This window comes from Manacus vitellinus, unplaced genomic scaffold (genome assembly GCF_001715985.3).
Source record: "Manacus vitellinus isolate BGI_N305 unplaced genomic scaffold, ASM171598v3 scaffold_48_pilon, whole genome shotgun sequence".
Classification (NCBI taxonomy): Eukaryota; Metazoa; Chordata; class Aves; order Passeriformes; family Pipridae; genus Manacus; species Manacus vitellinus.
Window position 1 is genome coordinate 2,092,492 of NW_021940593.1, and position 21,352 is coordinate 2,113,843.

At 41.7% G+C, this 21,352-nt stretch overlaps 1 protein-coding gene across 3 annotated transcripts; it reads left to right on the forward strand.

Annotated features, from left to right (window-relative positions):
• Positions 1-3,930: 3,930 nt before the first annotated feature.
• SUPV3L1 (Suv3 like RNA helicase) lies at positions 3,931-16,964 on the forward strand. 3 transcript variants are annotated; one of them, XM_018079968.2, is made up of 14 exons: positions 3,931-4,010; positions 4,283-4,390; positions 5,868-5,982; positions 6,551-6,719; positions 7,970-8,081; positions 8,368-8,445; positions 9,375-9,466; positions 10,379-10,559; positions 10,972-11,065; positions 11,698-11,917; positions 12,296-12,376; positions 13,902-14,078; positions 15,626-15,774; positions 16,159-16,964. In XM_018079968.2, exons 2-14 carry the CDS (start codon positions 4,327-4,329, stop codon positions 16,646-16,648), a joined length of 2,022 nt encoding a protein of 673 aa, XP_017935457.2. In that variant the 5' UTR covers positions 3,931-4,010; positions 4,283-4,326; the 3' UTR covers positions 16,649-16,964. The 3 variants fall into 3 exon arrangements, with proteins under 3 accessions (XP_017935457.2, XP_017935455.2, XP_017935456.2); XM_018079966.2 differs by having other exon boundaries at positions 3,958-4,010; positions 4,283-4,341; XM_018079967.2 differs by lacking the exons at positions 3,931-4,010; positions 4,283-4,390; positions 5,868-5,982 and having other exon boundaries at positions 6,611-6,723.
• The last annotated feature ends 4,388 nt before the right edge of the window (positions 16,965-21,352 follow it).

The window sequence follows — 21,352 nt, forward strand, 5'->3', positions numbered from 1 at the left end:
TGCTCTGTGTGGAGGAAACAGTCTGCTGGCCTGGGTCCTCCACTCCCTGTTTTGGGCTAAAGGCACTCAGCGTGGGGCAGGTCCTGCAGCTGAAGCGGAGTCTTGTGGCGTTCCAGAACCGTGACTGGATCTGAACTTGGAAGTCATAGTTTTCTTAAATATTGGTGTTACGGACAGAAGGGCATAGTCTTGTGTGTCAAAGGGGCAAAGTGTAGTGACAGAGCAAGTGGCTTCAGACTGCCAGAGGGCAGGATTAGATTGGATGTTAGGAAAAAATTCTTCCCTGTAAAGAAGGGTGGTGAGGCCTTGGCACAGGTTGCCCAGAGAAGCTGTGGCTGCTCCATCCCTGGAGGTGTTAAAGGCCAGGTTGAACAGCAACCTGGGCTAGTGGAAGGTGCCCCTGCCCATGGCAGGATGAGGATGATCTTTAAGGTCCCTTCCAGACCAGTCTGTGATTTTATGACTCTGTTATCTCTAAAAACTTGATAAATAAGAAACAAATTCTCAATCCTTTTGATGTTTGGTGATCCCAAAGCACTGAGGGTGTAAATGGGAACTTTTTTCTTCATATTGTCTCCTAATTAAGTGTTCTGATGGCATATTATTTGTATTAACTCCAAAGTATAGAAAGCATGGGAAAATGATCTTAATTGTTCAGAGCTGTGGAGAAAAAAAATACCTGACCCTGAAAGCTAAAAAAAACCCCCCTATCTAGGAAAAGAATCCTCAACAGCTAAAATGCTGAAATCTGTGTTGTTGTCAAACTTGCCTTATATATGAGTAGTACGTTCCTCAGGTGCCAGTAAACACAAATGGTGGCATCTTACTTGTGTATTCCTTGTTGTTTCACTTCTCAGAGAAGCAGTTATGTTGGATTTCTTCAAAGGTACAACTGAAATGCTCTGGGAAAATAAGCACAGGTTCTGTTTGGTCTCTGCTGAGTTGTTGAGAGAGAACAGATTGGCTAAAATGATGTATTCCCAAAGGTGAAAATTAACTACTTCAAAGAGCTTGAAGTTCTTCCATGTGAGACTTGGAAGGAATGGCAACCGGGTGACCAATGTGGTGCTGCTCATCTGCTTGTTGGTCTCTAGTGCTCCCAATAATGTTAAAGAGAAAACTGAGAAAGACCTTCCTTAGCAGATATGTGTTTTTTAGGATGAAATAAGTATTCCTCTGCTTCCCCCCTCAGGTTCTGACCACACACAGTGTTATGCATCTGTATTTTTGGTATTTTGTACAAACAGGCTCTGTTAGATTCTTCTGTCCAGTACTGAACTAGATTTAATAAAGAAATGTGTGCATTTGCAGCCTTTCTGATTAGAGCTGGTGAAGAGGCTTTGTTACTGACAGCTGAGTGTAATTCCGGGGTGAATCATCTTGTTAAGTTGTTACTGCTCAAGTGAGAGTGATCCTGGTTTTCATGCTAATCAGACACTGTCAGGAAGACAAAAGCCTTTTTTGAAGCTTACTTTCGCAAAGCCAGTTCTGTAAAACCTTCATAGCAAATCTGGAATTAGTTCACTACATCTGTTTTCCACGGCTTCATAGGAAGTGTACCCTTGTGAGTGCTGATAGATGCTTTCAGTTTTGGTGTATCTGGGAGGCTAAAGTTAGAAGGAGCTTTGCTTTTGAGCTTTTCTTAAGAGATTTGATTTGACTGTTGGCCTTCTGCTATGGAGATGGTCCATTATCCATTTTCTAAATAAATGTAAATAAAATTCTTCTATATGAAAGATCAACACTTTGTGCTGTGTGGCTTCGTGAGCCCTGGGTATGGGTGTTGATTTGGAGCCCTCATGCTCAGTTGTCATGTTGAATGTCAGTTCTGTGGCTTCAGTTGTCAGACCACGGGGCTGTGCTCACTGGTGGGAAATGCCAGGGAAGACAAGGTATTGGCAGCAGTTCTTGTGTCAGAAATAGGAGGTGCCTGAACAAGGGGGTTAGTTAGGTACATTAGATTACTTGGACTGGACAGTGGAAGTCTAATAGTTGTGGAGGAATTCTAAAATCAAGCAGTTCAGCTGCCCTGGGATAGCGTACAGCCTGATTGAAACGGACTGTTGTCATCTGAGATACAGGGAAATTACTTGGGAAGTCTTCCTGCAAACAGGGCTGAAACTTCTAAATGAGTGTGATACATTGTTGCCTAACTGCATGATTTCTGAAACTAACTGCGGTAGGGCTGTCCTTTTACACAGAACCTTAAAAATGCTGCTGAGAAGTCAGAGTAATTGAGGAGAAAGAGCTGAAAGGCAGTTCTACAATGAGAAAATGGTAAAGAAAGGGAAACCTCAGAATGGGAATGAATGGTAAGGGTGGTGGCTGAGGCAGGGACTGATGTGTACCCTGACTGCTACTGTATGTGCAGCTGGATTAGGCTGACACGGGCTGCAGTGCCAGCTCTGGTTTGTTTTGGTTTCCCTTATTGTTAAGATGTGTTTGTACTTAGGCAGGATCATGACCTTGGACGTGGAGAGCTGTGATGGTCCCAATGTCATGTTGCCTTGGATAGTAACAAGTGTTTAGGCATTGACCTTTCCATCTTGTAGTAAGGCCAGTGGGCTGTGAATTTAGCTCTGTCGCTGGTGATGTGGTGACTGTTAGAGCTTGTTAGAGAATTTAGCCCTGTACTTTCTTGTAGTGCACTGTTTTCCAATCTGCCTTTGATTTTGGGGCCCCTAAATATTTCCTGATGAGAGTGTGGATGCCTGTGTAGGAAATGCAATCCTGCTGGTAGCCTTGCTTAGCTGCTGCCTTTGGGAGCATTTTGGACTGTGAGTGAAGCCATCAGGAGATTCCTGTAGCCATGCACGAGGTATGGGTTGTAGCTGCTGCCGTTGTGCACCCAAATTTGCCATGTTCTTCTCACCTGGAGATTTTCATTATACCACGTGGACTGTCTTTGTTACACAGTGTTTTAGAGAGGCAGTGTTTCAATAATATAAGGTTGATCTGGTGGGATCAATTTAAGGTTCATGTCGTGACAGGCAGTTACAGAGTTAGTGGTAGAGAGCAGAGCTTGACAGTGTTGTGTTCAGTGACTCGTGCTGGCAAACCAGGGGTGTGTTGCATTATTATCATTCCTAGCATTTCATCATACAGGGCTCACAGACTTGAGTTTTAGAGTAAGGTAAGTTTGTGAATGGGTGTTTGTGATATTTGCTAGATTTTCATGAATTTCTGATCTGCTATAGGTGGAGAAGGGACACATTTTGCCACTGTGATTTAACTAGCATTTAATGAACTAAATTCAGAGCGTATGTGAGTAAATACAGTTTTATTGCAACACTGAACTTTTAGGGGAAGGAAAGGGTTTATTAATAACTTTATAAGAGAATTTATATGAGCAAAACAGAGTAATTTGTGATATATATGAAAAAGCTCTGTTAAGTTTTCTTTTTCCCTCCTTTATTTAACCTGAGAAAAGGAAGAATACTGGATCTGGTTTAACTGATCTTTCTGGAGAGACTGTCTTGGAGGCAGAGTGGAGAGAAGAAAGTACCTCAGGATGTTTAGTCACTGAGTAGTTTAAGCAGATTTGCTTTTCACATGGAAACCTGCTGTTTCCTGATGGATGCTGATAAAAAGCAAAAATAACCCACCCCAAAACATTAATTAGTTTGTTCCATAACATATTGGCTGTAGGTTCCCACCTTTGTGCTTTCTCACCAAGTACCAGGGAGAGTGTCTCAAAGGCTGCCCTCACCTTCATGGTGCTTCTTACTCTGCTGCAGTTGAAGATGGTCCTTCTCCACAATACTGTCAGTCATTGATTGTGTTTAATTTAGGGAGAATCCGTTTGAGTCTGTTCACCAGGGTGAGATTCCCTCTCTCCAGAGTACGGAGATGATAATCCAGGGTCTTTGGGCCAGCAGAATGTGACTTAATTTTAAGCAAACTAAAAAAAAAAAGTTTATCTTTTTCTACAGGTGAAGTTCTAAAAAATTTAAACAAGTTCTACAAAAGAAAAGAAATCCAAAGACTAGGAGCAGAAAATGGATTAGATGGTAAGAACATGTTCCAAGTTTATTTTTAATGTGAAACCTGTTCTAATTCAGATACAGTATTAGGTAGAGCTCGTCTTTTATGGGTCTCACAGCACTGCTTGTTTACCTTGTCTCTGTCACTCAGTTCAAATAACCTTATATATTTACTTTTAATAGTTTATCTTAAGGTATAGGTTTTTAATGGATTGCTTCACTGTTTTGGTGGATGTTTACAAACACGGTTTTCTGGTCCTGGTCACACTGATTTTGTTCCTCCTTTTGATTTTTTGCAGCTCGCCTGTTTCACCAAGCGTTTATAAGCTTTAGGAAATATATCATGGAATCCAGCTCTGTGAGTGCTGATTTGCATATTATTCTCAATGATATATGCTGTGATGCAGGCAAGTATCTGGAGTGCTTGTAAAATAAAATGTTACATTTTTTCCTTGGTTTTGACCTGTATGCTTTACCTACCTACCTGTGGACCCCCTGCTATGCTGTCAGACAGCTTAAAAATCCCTGCTAGGATTTGTGCCCATCCTAGGGGGCATTCTGTTCTTAAACCTTCTGGAGTGGACATGAGAGAGGTGGAGGTGTTGGCAAGAAGCAGCCCGTTGTTTTATAGCATCTTCAGGCTGCAATGGAAACAGAACTGTTGTGTTTATTCTTCCTGGCAATCGAGTAGTCACTAGGGGGCACTTGGAGAACTCTCCACTGGCCAGGTGGCTTTTAGGGACTGGGAATACAGCTCTGACAGTGCTGGTGGCACTCACAGAGGTGAGTGTTTGCTTGCTTAGTGCATCCTGTGTTGTCATTAACAGCACTAACTGAGGGGTGATGCCAGCTGGGAACAGCAGAACCAGCCTTTTCCATGGTTTGAGCTGCACAACTTTGGCACAATATGTCTGTTCTAATGATGGGAATTTAAAGGTTACATTGGCCATTAGTTTTGTCTTCAAATGTAAATGTGTATGTTCTATATGTCGGCAGTCTTAGGAAATTGTCTCTTTATATTGCTTGTGCATAAAATCTCCCAGAGGATTTTCTTGTTTCTGCTCCTTATTTAGTTACATATGAACATTGTTTATATGTGCCTTAAAACTCATATAAATGGAAGTATAAAGGGTTGTTTATTGTGGCAGTTTTAAAATTTTTTTGTTTAAGTTTTGCTTGTCCAAAGATGATAATTGAATATATTAGTTTTTTCAAATTTTCACAGTAATTTTGATTTATTGAATACTAATTCTCAATTTAAAAAACCCAGGAAGGACAGTAGAGAAGTGTGACCTGAAATGAGATCTTTAAGGCCACATGTCTGCTCTGCAAACATTCAGAAGAGTGAACCCAAATGTCTCTTCTGAGTTGATTTCTCTGGTTTTATTTTCTCACTTAGGGATTGGAAACTTTGAATTTTTAACCAGCATCCTGTGTCTTAGTAGCTTAGGGAAGCTGCACAATATCCTGGTCTGCTATGTTTTTTCATAAAAGCATTTTGGAAGCTTTTCTTTTCTTTTTATTTTATTTCAAGGCAGCACATGAATTTAGGAAGCAAAGGCTAAAGCTCTTTCTCATCCAGCTTTCCCCCAGTTTCTCATTTAATTGAGAAGTTCTTCAGGCATGTAGGCTGACCAGAGTGAATATACCAAAATGAGAGCCCCTTTTTCATACCATTGGATTTGAATTACATTGCTTAATGAGTCCATGTTAGCTCACCTTTCTGCAACTGAGGTAATTATTGAACTGTGTAGAGAGCCAGGAGGGGAAAGAATTGGGGAAAGAAAAGTGTGTGGTGGAAGTAGTGGAAGTTTTTTTCCAAGTTTATGATGATGGTCCAGGCTGTGAGAGAAGCATGCAAACTGAGCAGGGTTTGTCCCCTAGGCCACGTGGATGACCTGTTCCCGTTTTTCCTGAGGCATGCCAAGCAGATCTTCCCCATGCTGGACTGCATGGACGACCTGCGCAAGATCAGCGACCTGAGGCTGCCGCCCAACTGGTCAGTGGGGGCAGGGGCTGCACTGCTTTCTTTTCTTAGTGCCATTGAACTAGAGAGTCTGGGGACTTCAGCTTTGTGATGTGTGACTGTGCTACATTTTCAGTTCCATTTCTCTGCTTTTACAATAATTTCTGTCAGGAACTCAAATTTTTTACAAGCTACATTGCAGTGAATTAAAAGGAAAATAAGGTTATATCAGCAATGAAAGTCACTGGATGGCCTTTCCAGAAAGCTGTTTTCTGGATGTATTTTTGGGAGGTAGCACAGCAGAACACTGAAATGTTAATAAACCCAAGGAGAGAGGATTAAGAGGAGTAATGAGAATTATTTTGAACACAGTGTGTGAATTTGAATCTTTGAAAGCATTGTATGATTTAGAAGATGAATGTATAAGATGTAGTAACCTCTTTTTACTGGCTCTGTTTAAGAACTTGATCTTTCCGCTTTCAATACACATTAAAAAGTCAATAAATAAATATTTGAGCTGATTTCCAGTTTCTCCTGAATCAGTATCCAGAACACTGGATAAATGTTTAACAGATCTGCTTTTTTTCTGTGTGTGTTTTAGGTATCCAGATGCCAGGGCTATTCAGAGAAAGATAATATTCCATGCCGGTCCTACAAACAGTGGAAAAACTTACCATGCTATCCAGAGATTTTTGTCAGCCAAATCTGGAATATACTGCGGCCCACTAAAACTTCTGGCTCATGAGATCTTCCAAAAGACTAACGATGCTGTCAGTATGTCATATCACTTCCCAACATGCTTAGCACTGGGACAGTGTCAGGAATGCATGTCTGTAAAGTCCTGTAGCTGCTCCTGGTGTTCCCTGGAGCAGTGTGTGCTTGGACAGGTGCCTTTGCTTTGCAGCTCATGGCAATGCCAGTTGTGCTTTAATGCTTTAGGTGAGCAGAATGGAACATCATTTCTGCAGAGGGAACAGCACTGTCCCCACAGCACATCCTGTGCAATCATCCCTGTAACCTGCCTCCCTTAGGCTGTGATCTGTTGCTCTCCAGGTTTAGCCAGGCTCTGCTATTAGGTTTTTCAGCATGGGAACCGTGCCTCTTTTACCCATGACCTTTATTTTAGCTGGTACACAAAAATTACCCTTGCTTAACTCCCCTCAACCTTCTGCTTCTATGTTTAAATGTACTGCACTTCACCGTCTATGAAAGATTCTGCAGACTCAGGTGTGTTGAGTTGAAGAGCAGTGCCCTGTCTCAGGTTCCAGAGGAAATTTTCAATACTGTGGGCTTTTTTTTATTACTTCTGGCATATTTTTGGAGGCTTCCCACCAGTGTGTTTCCAGCTGCACAGAATCAGTTCTGAAGCATTAGAACCACACACCACATGTTAATGCAGCACAGTGTGTGTGTGTACAGTAGCATTCACAAATGGTTTTGTGATTTCTCTTTTTTTGATGTAGAAATTTTAATTCCTCTTACTGGTTTATCAAACTCACACATAAGAAGGATTGGCTTGTCCTAGGAGACAAGTCCTAGGTAATGTGCACCACGTAGTGGCTGTGGGTACCATGCAGTGATGTTCCCTGTTGGTAGTTGCTGTACTTCATTCCCATGTGTTCAGTGTGTGTGAAAACAATCCCCAAATGAACTGGAGGAGGCTGGAGCTTGCAAGGCTCCTTCACTCCTGGGCCTTGCTTTATGAGCCCCCTGTACTGCAGCTCTTCTGACAGTTCTTTTGTTGCAGTTGTGACAGTTCTGAAATGCTCAGGGGAAGATGTAATCTCCTGCAGGAGTAGGGGAAGGTGTCTAATCACAGATACTACCTCTTCATTATACCTCTAGTTTGATAGGACTTAAATACAGGGCACAAGTCTCAGAGGGCAGGGTAATTATTTTCTGGAAAAGCTTCCATTATACTGTCCTAGAAGCTACTGCAAGAAACTGATTTTATTCCTCTTTGGAAAGAGGATTCTGTTATATTAAAGAAACTTAACCTGAGTTTTTTGAATTCCTTTAGAACGTGCCGTGTGACCTGGTGACGGGAGAAGAGCGTGTCTATGCCAATGAAGATGCCAGACAAGCTCCTCATATTGCCTGTACCATTGAAATGTGCAGCACTAACACACCTTGTATGTATACATAATTGTGTCAGTCTTATCAGGGGGATCTTCATGTCTATTATTGCTTGGACTCTGAAGTAGCCCAGCTATTCCCTTTCACTCTTATTTCAACAATTTCTGAACTATGTTACAGCAGTTCAAGAAACCTGGATCATCTCAGAGTAGCTTTCTGGTGGTAGAGGATTAGCTTGATTTGAGATACCTTATTTAGAAAGCCTCTGAGTCCCTTTGTGTGTTGTACTGCTGTTCCACGTTTCTTCCTTGGCGCATCATGTTTTTCCTTTTTTATTTTAAGATGAAGTTGCTGTGATTGATGAAATTCAGATGATCAGAGATCCTGCCAGAGGGTGGGCTTGGACGAGAGCCCTTCTGGGTAAGCTGGTTTATGTTGGCAATGAACCTGTTTAACTGCAAATGGCACGTTAAATGCAAGCTTAGCAGTCAGTATATTCATAAGTTATTACAATATGGGATGCAAAATAAAAGTGAGTATTTTTTTCTTCATAAGTCTTCTCACAGCAAGTTAGAGAGATACTCTGCCCCAAAGGATTTGTCTGCATGGCAGCAAGTTACCTGTCATGTTTTACTTAATGGGTGTTTTTGAAAAATTTTATTTACATTCTTCCTTTAGTTTTCCTTCCTTGGATAATGTGGAGTCTTTGCTACATCATGCTGTCTTTTTACACTGAATGTTTTCTAGAACTGTGCTTTTTTGTTCAATTAAAACAACACCAATTTTCAGGGATTGCCTCAGGAAGCGATACTGTTCAATGTATGTCAGTGTTAATTTCAAATGACTCATTTATAGAGTTGCATCAATCTGTAAAATTCGTAGAAGAATGCTTGTTTTGATAATTTTAGAATTTTTCAAGAGGAAATTTTGAAACATTTTTCCTCGTGTTTTTCACAGAAGTTTGGAATCTGATTCCCTCTGCCCTCGCCCCTTCCCTTGGTTGCTTTTCATGATGAGTTCAACAGAATGTTTTTTCACACTTCCTCTGCCTGTTTTTTTGCCTTTTCTATTCTGAGTGCATTAGGGTTGAATTCATGCAGAAAATAAAGACACTCAGTTCTGCTGTGGTTTGGGAGTTATTAAACATAAATAGTAAATAAAAGCTTTGCTCCATTTGTTCAGTGGTTGAGGGTACCTCTTGTTTTGGCTGAGTGTGCAACGAGGTATTGGCTGCTCTAATTATCACTCTAATGTGATAAATGTAATTTTTGGGTAACTTAAGAGTCAGCTAAAGCTACTGTTGTTTATAAATAAGTAACATTTTTCTTTTAACACTGGACCTTGTTCAGGCCTCTGTGCAGAAGAAATCCATGTTTGTGGAGAAGCTGCTGCTGTTGACTTGGTGACAGAGCTCATGTACACCACGGGGGAGGAAGTTGAAGTAGGTATTTTAATTCTGAGAAGCTAAGGACAGAACATCAGGTTCTCCTTGCTGTAAAACAGGCAAAAAATGTATGGTCTTTTGAGGGTATCACTGATCAAAGTTATCATATGGGAGCCATTATTAGAATAATTCTTGGCTTCTGTAAATCAAAGGAGATGTTGCAAAGTTCTTTCTTTTTCTTTTTAAATAGTAGTACTGTTTTGCTGAAAGATGGTAAGTGCTTTGCTGAGTTCAAAGAAAAGTGCTTTGCTGTGTTCCCCTCAGGGAATTTTGCAGGTGCTACAGCTGTTCAGGGGCTTTCTTTACAATTCTGATCTTCCTGGAGGGCAAGTGCCCTCAGGTTTGCTAATTTTACTGGGTTGGTTGATAGTTATTCTCCACATGATGAGGAAAGGAGGTTAATATATGTATTTTTAATTGGTAAGATTCTTTTGAGAAGAGTATTTAAAAACAAAATATGCTCCCAACGAAGTCCAACCTTCATGATTTCAAGGTGAATTAGCTGTAGCTTTGTATGTCTGTGTGTAGTGGGGTATGTAATTCTGAGAAGGGAGGACCAGTGAGAGCATTCAGATATGTGACTGAAAGCAGACACTCATTTCTTGATAGATCAAGGGATGTAGCCTGTGTACTACTTTTCTTGAATCTAGTTTACATCTGGAATCTAGTTTACATGTAAAAAGTACATAGTTCTTCTGTTTCTTGAAAAAGCTGTATAGTTCTCAGCTTGGGAGGTGCTGCCACTATGCAAGTACATAGGGTGTACATCTCCTTCTCTCCAGGAATTATCCCTTCAGGACTGAGAGAGGTCCCTCAGCGCTACAGTCACATGTGATAATAAATGTACTGGCTGATATTCCACAGGAAATTTTTAATTTAAAGAAATATCTTTGACAACTTTAATTCTAGGTCCGAAACTACAAGAGACTCACTCCTCTGACTGTGCTGGATGATGCCTTGGAATCCTTGGATAACCTCCGTCCTGGGGACTGCATTGTCTGCTTCAGTAAGAATGACATTTACTCTGTGAGCCGACAGATTGAAGCCAGAGGATTAGAATGTGCTGTCATATATGGCAGCCTGCCACCAGGTAAAGCACTCTTCCTTTATTGGTAAGGGATGTTCTGCTTCTTGTTGCTTTTCTTAGGAAAAAACCCTTACACTGCTTTCTTTGTTTTAAAATAAAGCAGCACAAGTTTCCTAGTTTTGCTTCTCCATATAGTTAAAGAAAGTAATCGGCTTTCATTGTCTGGTGTTTTAATCTTGGGATTAGACCTCTATTATGTACTTAATTTTGATCTTCAGATAGATATAATTAAATGAGGTCTTTCCACAGCTCTGGGAATGGTTTAAGTCCCTCCTGCCCCCTTCCCTCCAAAACATCCAAATACCAATCAAATACCAGTTTTTTCCTCTCAGCCTATTAAAACAGCATTGGGCTTAGTGATATGTTGTCTTTGATTTGTAGGAGGTTTGCTATGTGTTTTGTCATTCTGTTTTAGGAACAAAACTTGAACAGGCGAAGAAATTCAACGATCCTGACGATCCATGCAAAATTTTAGTTGCTACAGATGCAATTGGAATGGGACTCAATTTGTAAGTATTTACAGCAGGTTATGGTATTTTTTTTTCTTTTGGGTGTTATGCCTGCATTAATTTCCTTGCTTATTTCTCCCCCGTCTGTTAATTTGGCCAAATATCTGCTATGTCTAGATAATACAGTACATACATTTTCATTCTGTAGTAGTGTTCAATTTGGTTGGGCAGAATTCAGCTTTAATTTTGGAACTGATTCCAAGAATTAATGGCTCCCTTGGCCTAATTCTGTGTGATAGTGGCTAACTGTGCCTACTGGATCAACAAGAGTCACATGTGTTAGGTTGTCAGAGTTACCAGTCTCTTACATTTCTGAAATGCAGAGCAAGTTCAGCCCAGTTTCAGGTGTGTTTTGTTGGTGAAGGTGATGCAGTCACGTTGCTATAAACTACTGATGGATTGGGACCCTACTAGAACATGATTGATATGTGCAGGGCTGATAATTCTCCTGTGACTAACCAGGAGTCTTGTCATGCCCTTTGGAATACACTGTGACCATAGGTAGTCTCTGTGATACCTTAATTTATAGAGAAGAAGAAAGCTTATAAAAAAGAAAAGGCTTTCATTCTTCATATTGGAAGTAATTTGCAAGAAAAAAGAGATTCCTCTTTGTTTTTGTTCCAATATTCCAGGTGCATACGAAGAATAATCTTTAACTCCATAGTGAAGCCGACTGTCAATGAGAAGGGGGAGAAGGAAATAGACTCCATTCCCACGTCCCAGGCCCTGCAGATCGCAGGCAGGGCCGGGCGTTTTGGCTCCTCCTTCACACAGGGGGAGGTCACCACCATGCACCGAGAGGACCTCGTGCAGCTGAAGGAAATTCTGAGCGAGGCTGTGCCCCCTGTGAAGGTGAGAGACTCAGTACCCAGTTAGCACAGACGTGCTCTGGGGCTGGTTTATGATGGTCTGTCCCCAAATTATTTTTCCTTGTGTCTGTTTACAATGTCGTAATAAAAGTGGATTGTGTCATGCCAGAGTGACTTTGGATAGATGTCCCATTTGGAGGCTTGCAATGTTGCATTTATACTGAAGCTGCTCTTTTAAGAATTAAAAGCTCAAGCACAGAAGTTCCTAAGTTTCAGATAAGTGTGCTAAATAAACTGGAGTCTGTAGGGTGCTTTGGTTTCTTTCTTGCATTTTGTCTTTCTATGTGTTGCTTCTGGTGCATTAACTTTAAAACAATATTGAGAATTAATGGATTTTTTTTTTCCTTTATTTTCCCTTTAGGCAGCTGGCCTACATCCTACTCCTGAGCAGATAGAAATGTTTGCTTATCATCTTCCTGATGCTACTCTATCCAATCTAATTGTAAGAATGACCAAAATATTAGCTTTTGCATTAAAAATTAAGCATTACTTACAGTCACTGCTTTTGTACAAACATACACTGTGGGAACCTGACAGACAGCCTTGTGTGTATTTTTTAGCAATTGGATTCTTCTCTCTACCACAGCACTGGTACCACATTCTAAATAGGTTTAGAATGCTTAACTTTTCTGTGCTATAATAAACTTGAAGGCTCTTCAAGCATGTCAGTATTTTCACACGTGTTGAATTCTGTGCAGCAGCCTTTTCATTTCACCTTTTCTGAATTTTAAATGTAGACATTTTGGTCTGAGGCTGAAAATATTAGAGATTGAAATTGTGGTAAATTATTTGAAAATTCCTGAGAAACTAGGCTGGTCACGTCAGGTTTCTGTATATCTGAGAGCCATCTGATTTTCTTTCCCTGTTTCCATGGGTGTTATGGTGTAACAATGCTTGTGTAACTTTGAGAAAATAGATTTTGTGGAATCTACTTGATCTCATCCTTAGATAGGTAGTACCTCTTTTGGATGTGCCTAAACATTTTAAAGTAGAAATTAAGCTTCCAATGCTGTATTTAAAGAATAGTATCACAGCTTTTAGTAGACTGAGAAACTCTTAGCAGCTTTCATGGATTTAAATGTGCATTATTGTTCTCTGCTGATGTACTGTTATGTAGCAAAGTGTGTGGTTTCTGACCTTGAGATAAAAGATTATACCTGGAGACTCCTGGGAGACTTAGGCTGGTAGGGAGCGCATCTTTAAAATTTGGCTATTAACAATTTCTGGGCCACCATAGAAGTATTAAGATAAGAACCCTGTGTAGTTATTGATCTCTTAAGTATTCAGTCACATATTTAGTTAAGAAGCTCAGTGTTTCTCTAAAGATGTTTTTTAAAATGCTTTCAAAGATTTACACTGGAGAAATAATTTTGGGGGCCCATAGAAATTCCCCCTGCATCTGATGCCAGGTACCCTGGCATCTCCTGTTTCTCCAAACCTTGGATATGTTTCAGGTTTTCTTTGAACTCCACTATTGCAATACTGTGTTTATCTTGTGTTTTCTTTCTTCCTAAAATAGATCTGAGCCTGACATTGAGCTAAAAATACCTCAATTATTGAATTCAATGCTGTAAAGTTAGCTTTTTGGGTCATGCTAAGTGACAAACCTGGAGAAATTTCTAAATATAGTAGTAACTAGTTCCTATAATGGTGTTCTTTGTAACTAAAATGTACAGTTCCAGAACTTTGTTATTCAGGAGACTAACTGAAAATGTTTAAATAAAGCATAGTGTGTTATGTCTTCTCCTCTGATCCTGTGCTGGAGAATTTCATGCAAGCTCTGCTAAAAGAGTAGAGGGAACTCCCCTGCCCCTTTTTTATTACTGTGGTCAAATTTGATGGCTTTTAGCTGTTCTTTCAGTTTAACCAAGCATTTGAAACACTAAATAATTTTTTGGTTTGGTAATGCAAAGTTTAGCAACCCCCTCCTCTAATAACATTCTCTTTGTTTGGTTGTATTTTCACAGGATATTTTTGTGAGTCTCTCACAGGTCGATGGGATGTATTTTGTCTGCAATATCGATGACTTTAAATTTCTAGCAGATATGATTCAGCACATTCCACTAAACCTGCGGTCACGATATGTCTTCTGCACTGCCCCCTTGAACAGAAAAGAGCCTTTTGTGTGTACCACGTTGCTGAAGGTGAGCTGGCTTTTTCCTCAAAAAAATGTGATGTTTTTATTGGAGCAAGTGGGTCTTGGTGCAGTGAGACTGTGTCTGCTGTATTTACTGTGGGATTTGTCATTAGGTCATTGGAGAGCATTCTTAAAGTGCTCACGGGCAGTAATATAAAATCTTTGGAGATGTATTTTTTTTTCCTAATTGCATTCTTCACTAATTTTATGGACCAGAGCTTTTAAGTCCTGAGAACTGGTTCTCGTGATGTAAATTGAGATTTGGACAGCTTTTCTGCTGTCTGACTCAGAGAATCCTCCTGCTTGTCCTTGCAGGTGAGCTCTGAACAGGGAGGGATCACTTATGTTCCCTAGTCACTTGTGCACTGTTAAGCTTTGCACCACATTGTGCCTAAAAGTAGTCATTAAAACTCAAGTTACTGCTGCTTCAGGGTGTTAGCTTGTCAACAAAAGAGAAGAATGTGGGATCAAGGGTTATTGCTGATGTTAGAAGAGTTACACAGAATTAAAACCCCAGAAAACACAGTGCTGTAAGTTGCTCTCAAAATTATGTCACTTCACTTTTCAGGCCTGGATGAACTGTTTTTCACTGTGCCCCCAGAGTGATTATTTTGAGGAATTTGTAGTCAGCAGATTTTTCAGGTTTTTGAGATTAATAATTTAATTTGAGACTGTTACTTTGTTAGACAGTATTGCCTTTGTGCCCTTGTTAGAGACTCCATTAAACTTTTAAAATGAAGTAGTGTAAAAATGAAACTGGTGTGGTGCCTTCAGGTCAGAAATATTAGACCCCTGCTTTTCAAAAGGAGCTAATAATCTTCTTTAAAAATTGAGTGATTGATGAAAGAGTTGAAATAAGTGTCTTGTTAAGAAAATGCTGAGCATTCAGACACCAAGGAATGAAGGTGCAGAGGGGCATAATGTGGTGTTGGAGGGAGGTGGAATGTTGTGAATGCTTGTGTGAATTTAAGCACCATTCCTTGGCCAAAAAACCCCACTTCTAGTATCAGCCAGCTAGGAGGCAGTTATTCCAAGTCATCAGAACTTTTGAAAATTTTAGATTTAAATCTTATTTCACTTGTTTTTTTGTTACTTAAAGAGCTGAGGTATCTGAGTTTCAGAAGGGCTGCTTTCTAGTGCAGATTAATCTGTTTGGGTTGTGAGTAGTGTGTTTCCTAAACCAGGGAATACATTCAACATTTTCTCAACCTGGGGACTCTGAAACAAGATAATTAACCGAATAGGAGGAGGAGAATTAAAAAAGACAAAGTCCATCTGCTGTGCTGGATGAAATCAAATGCCTTCAGTGTTATGCTTTTCTGGATAGCTCTATGCCTTTGTTGCTTAACTCTGTGCATGGCCCATGCACAAATTGTGTTAATGAGGCTCTGCAAAGGAGAGGTGACTCCTGTGTTGAGTAATTAAGTAAAAGAATGTGTGGCATTTGGGCTGTGTAAAACAAAGCAGGTATTTTCTGTACACAGACTCCAAGGAATTTAACTCTTCTGGGATTTCTTCTTTCCTAACTGACTGAGGACCTTGCTTGTTTTTCAGTTTGCACGACAGTTCAGTCGAAACGAGCCCCTGACCTTCGACTGGCTCTGCCGACACACCAAGTGGCCCTTGGCTGCTCCAAAAAACATCAAAGAACTTGTACACCTCGAAGCTGTTCATGATGTTTTTGACCTCTATCTGTGGCTAAGGTATTGTCTTTGTGCTTGAAAACTTGTTTTTATTTTCTCCTAGTATTTATGACTTACAGTTCTAGAAGAGCAGTGTCTTCAAGCCCGTGTGTACATGGTGCAGGATGGGCCCCTTAGGCCCTTTGGAGGATCCTGACAAATGCAAGTGTAGTGATGTGGGAGTGAGTCATGGGCTCTGCAGAGAGCAGTTTGTGACTGACAGAGAGAGAAAGGTAGAAACAAGGTGATCCTGGACTGAAGCAGCTGAAATGCAGCTTGTAATACTGTGGCCTTCCCATGCACCACATAATAAATTTTTTCTTACGTAGTACGTGTCCCATTTTTACCCCAGTCAGCACTCCTGGAGCAGAAAGGTTTAACTGGGTGTTGTTTTGCCTCTCTCAGTTACCGCTTCATGGACATGTTCCCTGATGCTGCCCTTGTAAGGGATATTCAGAAGAAACTGGATGACATTATACAGGTTGGTGTGTGCAACATCACGAAGCTGATCCGGGCCTCCCAGTCTGCAGCTGCTCCTGGCACAGCAGAAGTTGTGTCCGAAGACTTTCCCACAGCTAAGAGGGATGCCAGGGTGGCTTCTGACCGTCGTGGTGCCAAGTCCCCAGGGGCACTGTCCATTGCAGTGGAGGCTCCAGCACTGAGGAGGGCGAGGAACCCGAGAGCCTCTCGGTCTGGGACGAGGCAGGAGGATCTGAAAAGCTATGGCCGGGGATCCCTTGCCAACAGACTGCTGCGTGAAGGACTCCTGACACAGGAAATGCTGAGACAGCTGGAGAGTGAGTGGCAGGATCAGCACAGGAATGGTAGATATGGCTTTGGTTCAAAAAGAGATGATCAGCATAGTTCAAAGGAAACAGGGAAAAAGAGAAAATAGAACCGTGTCCTAATTCTGTTTAGTTTTTATTCGTAAAATAAAATACTATTTTAATAATTTCTTTGGCATTTCATGTTTACACTGCTGCAGCTCCTTGATGTTTTTCCTTCTCCCGTGACCAGTAATGTGAAGCACTCAGAGAAACGGACTTTTAAAGCTCAGAGGCCATAGGTTTGCTTTTACCACTCAGCTGTGCACTCTTCAGTCATGGTGTTCAGCATAAGTGTATGATCTGCTGCTATGTGATAATTTGAAGTTGATGTCTTCTTGCAAGATGTCCTCACATCATCAATAAACATCAGATATGTCACTAGTAGTGAATTAGCTACTCATTCCATCCCTTCCTAAAGGGCAGGGTTTAGCAGACAACAAACAAGTAATGAACAACCTGGAACAAAATTGACTCAGAATGGTGATGGGAGTCATGTGCCTCTAACCTTTGTGTCCTGGGAAAATGTGGAAGGTGGTGAAAAGCACTTGTGTTAATGTGTCAGGGAGTGATGAAATTCTGGCCATAAGAATTTTTGAGTAAGTTTCAGTTCTGTCATCTGAGGGGTAATTACTGAGACAAAGCAAAATCTGTCCTTGCTCTTTGAACTGTGTTCTCCTAGCGAGAGCTCATCCCATTGATTCAGGCGAAGTTTGAGGGGAGGAAAAACCAAAAAGTTGGATTATGGTTTTTGAAGGAAAGGAGGAAATGTTAGAAGCATAGGTATAATTTATTTACTTTTGAGAAATTCAGGTGTTTGTTTCTCCTGGAGTTTTCTAACTCAGTTTCAATACAAATTACTTTGTTCTGTCACATTTCATAAATGATTTTTTAGCTTCATGTGCCAGTTTGTGGTACTTGAATTTTGAGAGGTGTCCTGATGCAACGTCACTGGATAATGTTTAAGGCAGTGCAGCACCAGGCTGTGCCTCTTCCACAGATGTGCAGGGGCTCTGTGATTTGTTTTCAGTGTAAGTAGCTTTAGGGTGTGCTTTTGAGCTCCCAGTATGGACACTGGAGAGTGGAAAGAATCAGATGCTGAAACTGCTGGGTGTTCACAGAAATGAATTCCAGTACTGGGACATGTTACTGGGGTGCCTGAGGAGAATAATGCTGCACTGACCATATTGCTGGGTTTGGCTGTGTGCAGGTCTGCACAGATCCTGCTTGTGTTAGTGCTGGGATACCTGTAAAAGCCAGGTGGAGTTTCACTGTGTCAAATGCCTGACTTTCTGAAATGATCAACCATGTATCTCTGCAGGTTGAAAGCTTGTTCTGATTCCCCTTTTCTTCTTCCTGGTATTGATCCTTTGTGCTGCTGTTCAGCAACAGGTCTGCAGCAGTTCGAAAATTGTTTCTAACAACTGTTTTCAGTGCATTTCATGCACTCTTTCCTCATTATTTACTAAAAAACAAGCAGTGCATAAATGGTTTTAGTCCACATGCTCTCCTGCTGGTTTCATTACAGGACCAGTGGGAAGAGAAAGTTTTTGGTTGTTCCCCTGCAAAACCCCATCTTTCTTTCCTCCCCCAGGACAAAACAAGCAGCTCTCTGTGTGTGGCAGTGCCATGTGAGTGTTGAGGATTTCCTGTTGTGTGGATGAGTAATTGAGCTTTGCTTTGCCAGAGTCCTGAACAGCAGCATAACCTGCACAGAGCAGGAGCTGGCATTAACCCTTACAAATGGGTTCCACTGGATACTGTTCACACAGCTCCTGTGGGGTGGGTGACGTGGCTGATGGTCCCAATTGCCTCCTTGTTCCTTGGCACTAACTCACTAGAAGGAAAACTGTAGCTGCTCAAGCCACACACATTGTCCCACTTCCGTCTGGGACTGCACACTCCATGGTGGACCTGCAAACCAGTGTTTAAAACCACCTTCTGCAAGGAGAATTCTTCTCTCTCCCCAGAGTGTTTGGGTTTGGGCTGCAGGAGACCCACATTGCTACTGTGCTTGGCTTCTAGCCTGTTATGCTAAATTTACCCTTTAATTATAGCTAAGCTGTGTACTGGAGTATATTTTTGAGCAAGGAAAGAGTGTCTGGGCCTTGGGGGCGTAAGCCAGCCTTGTGTTTGAGCAGCAAGCCTTGCCATAAGGAAGCTAAATGACTATAAGCATTCTTTTTTGTATTTTGCTGAGATTAGCACTTGGCTTAACTCATTGCATGTTTCCATAGCGACTCCATAGTAACTGTTTTAGGAGCTCTGAAGTTTATTCAGGCGTTTCCAGGCTGACTTTATGAAAGTTTTCTTTTCTTCTGAGCTAATGGCGTGGCTGTCATTGACTCCCATTAGAATGGCTGCCAGATTGGTCCCATGTGCTACAATCCAGACTGATGTGGGGCAGAGTTATCCCAGCCACCCATTTTTAACATGCCCTGTGGGGCTGTGCTGAAACCTTTTGCTTTTAAGCAACATCATTAATATTGTTCACTTGTTCTGGGAATGGCTGACTGATACACTGCTTGGTAAAAGCCTTCTGTCTCTTAAGCTAATATGCTCTTTTCTGTCTGTGCTGTTTCCATCTCTTCTAAATGGTATCTGTCCTTGGATTGGATTTTCCCTTGGGTGCTCTGCCTTGCTTTCCATCCTGGTGTCGCCCTGTGAGGGGCATATGTGGGATGAATGTAGGGACTTCTTTCTGTTCTGAGCTTTGATGAACTTGTAGGAATATAGTGGGGAATGAACCTGCTGCTACTTTGACGGGGGGGGGAATATATTCTAAAGGTTAGTCTTGGAATAATAAGCTATAATGAAGAAGTTATCATTTCTCCTGCTGACTCACTGGTAGCCTCGTCCACTGTCTCCTTGTTAACCTGGGTACCAAACTCAGCAACCAGTGTTGCCACTATCTCACCAAAGATAGATGTGTTTCTCCCACAATAAAATGCTTATTGATACAGTACCTCTTTCTCGAGGTAACTGGTGCATGTTTAGCTGAGATACTCAAGACATTTATCTGAATTTCCCCATTGTAGCTGTGAGGTCCTTTTCTCTGCAAGTCTTTGACTGCAAGGCTGTGGGAGGCAGATGAGCACCAGACTCTTCAGATTCTCTATTTTCCCTTGAGATGGGGCTTGGAGGGAGAACTGCAGGAGGAGGAAGTAGAGAGAGGGGTATTACAATTTTGAAGTCTTGTTTGGCCCTTGCAAAGCGGGGAGGGAAGGTTTGTGAATAACTTTTGCTGGGTGCAGCTCTAACTAAGGGGGAAATCAACATTGCCTCAGGCCTCCAAACTGTGTGTGATGGAAGCTGACCTGCTCACCTGGGCCTGCAGAGGTTCCCCTGTTCTGGCAGGGTCTGTATGAAATGGCTGTACTGTTTTTGGGTGTTGGGCCCTTGGTGCATTGAACTACTGTCTGTGTGGAAGTGAGATCATGTCTTGTCTTCTCTTGCACAACAAAAGCCGGGAGCCAGGATACCCCAGGGATGAGCGAACAGGTTACACAGCGATTCTGACACGTCAGGTATTTCACAGAGCTTGCTGCCAGTTTAGGAACATTTGGATCTTAGAGACCCTTTTCCAGTGGCATCCGTTAGAGAAAGAAAGAAAAGAGAGAATGAAAAATAAATCTACTGTATTACAGACACAATGAGGTCTGGATCAAAGTGGGATGGAGCTTGAAAGGTGATGTTTTGAATTTTGCTGGTCAGAGGGGTTGTGACTCGGATGGCATGGGTAAACAATGAGGAGAGAGACAGTCCCTCTGGGAGTCAGTGTCTGACTTCACAAGCCAGCAGTTATTAAAAGATGAATAGAGAAGAAGTGAACCGTGCTCTCTGGCTGGTAGCATGGCTTATTTTCTTCTTTCTTTTCTCCCTTTCTCTCGAAGATCAAAGGCCTAATTTTAGAACAAGCCCTATTTATGGACTGCTCAGCTACTCTGTCTGCTTTACTCTTGTTCTAGAATAGTGGAAAATAAATGGAGCTGGCCGGATCTCCCAGTGTCTAGAGCTCATCCCTGATGCAAGGCAGGAAGGGGGGGTGTAAAAAGAAAAAAAAGAAAAAGACCTTTCCTAGCAGAGGTTCTGTATGATCTGTCTCTGCAGAAGGAATTCCCTTCCCCTCCCTCAGCTCTTTCAGTCTTTCCTCGTGATCAGAGGCTAAAAAAATGTGACCTGTGAGTGCTCCTGCTGTTCAGCAGAGCTAACTCCTCCTGATCCGTGCCTTGACGTGCCAGAGCTGCCAGGACAGGCACAGTCCTCTTCCCTAGGCTGGTGCTGAGGATGGAGTTGAGTGTTGTGTTGTGGGTGGATTATACTCCTGTATGTGCACCCACCATGGGGATCAGTTGTACTTCTCTTTTACAGTAGCAGGAGATTGTTGGGTCCACTCTAGGCTGTGAATTGATGTAGTCAGACATCCCTTTCTGCTGACTGGCTGCCTCTGCCCCACTCTGCATCTCCAGACCTAATTTTCTACTGCCGAGTAGTTCTTTGTGTCCCCTCACATTATTTGGCACTCCCTTCCCCCTTTCCATTCCCTTTTCTCCCCCTGCTCTTTTTCTAATCTTATCAAAATAATTGTTAATTGTTAACTTGTTCTGTACAATTTTGGGTGACAGTTGTCTGCCAGTGCAGTAAGTGTGATCAGTCCAGCTGAGCAGTAACTGGGGGGAAACACGCCGTGTGTAGGTGCAGTTTGGAAGTGAGCCTCTAATTGCCCCATGAGAATGCCTTTTGCGATTTTTTTTCTCTCTCCTTTGTGTCAGCAT

Excerpts from the sequence above, each read along its gene's own strand:
- SUPV3L1 (XM_018079968.2), top strand. The coding sequence starts at position 4,327 with ATGGAATCCAGCTCTGTGAGTGCTGATTTGCATATTATTCTCAATGAT. Across the intron at positions 5,983-6,550 it reads CTGAGGCTGCCGCCCAACTG|GTATCCAGATGCCAGGGCTA; the intron begins GTCAGTGGGGGC and ends TGTGTGTTTTAG. Across the intron at positions 6,720-7,969 it reads TCCAAAAGACTAACGATGCT|AACGTGCCGTGTGACCTGGT; the intron begins GTCAGTATGTCA and ends GAATTCCTTTAG.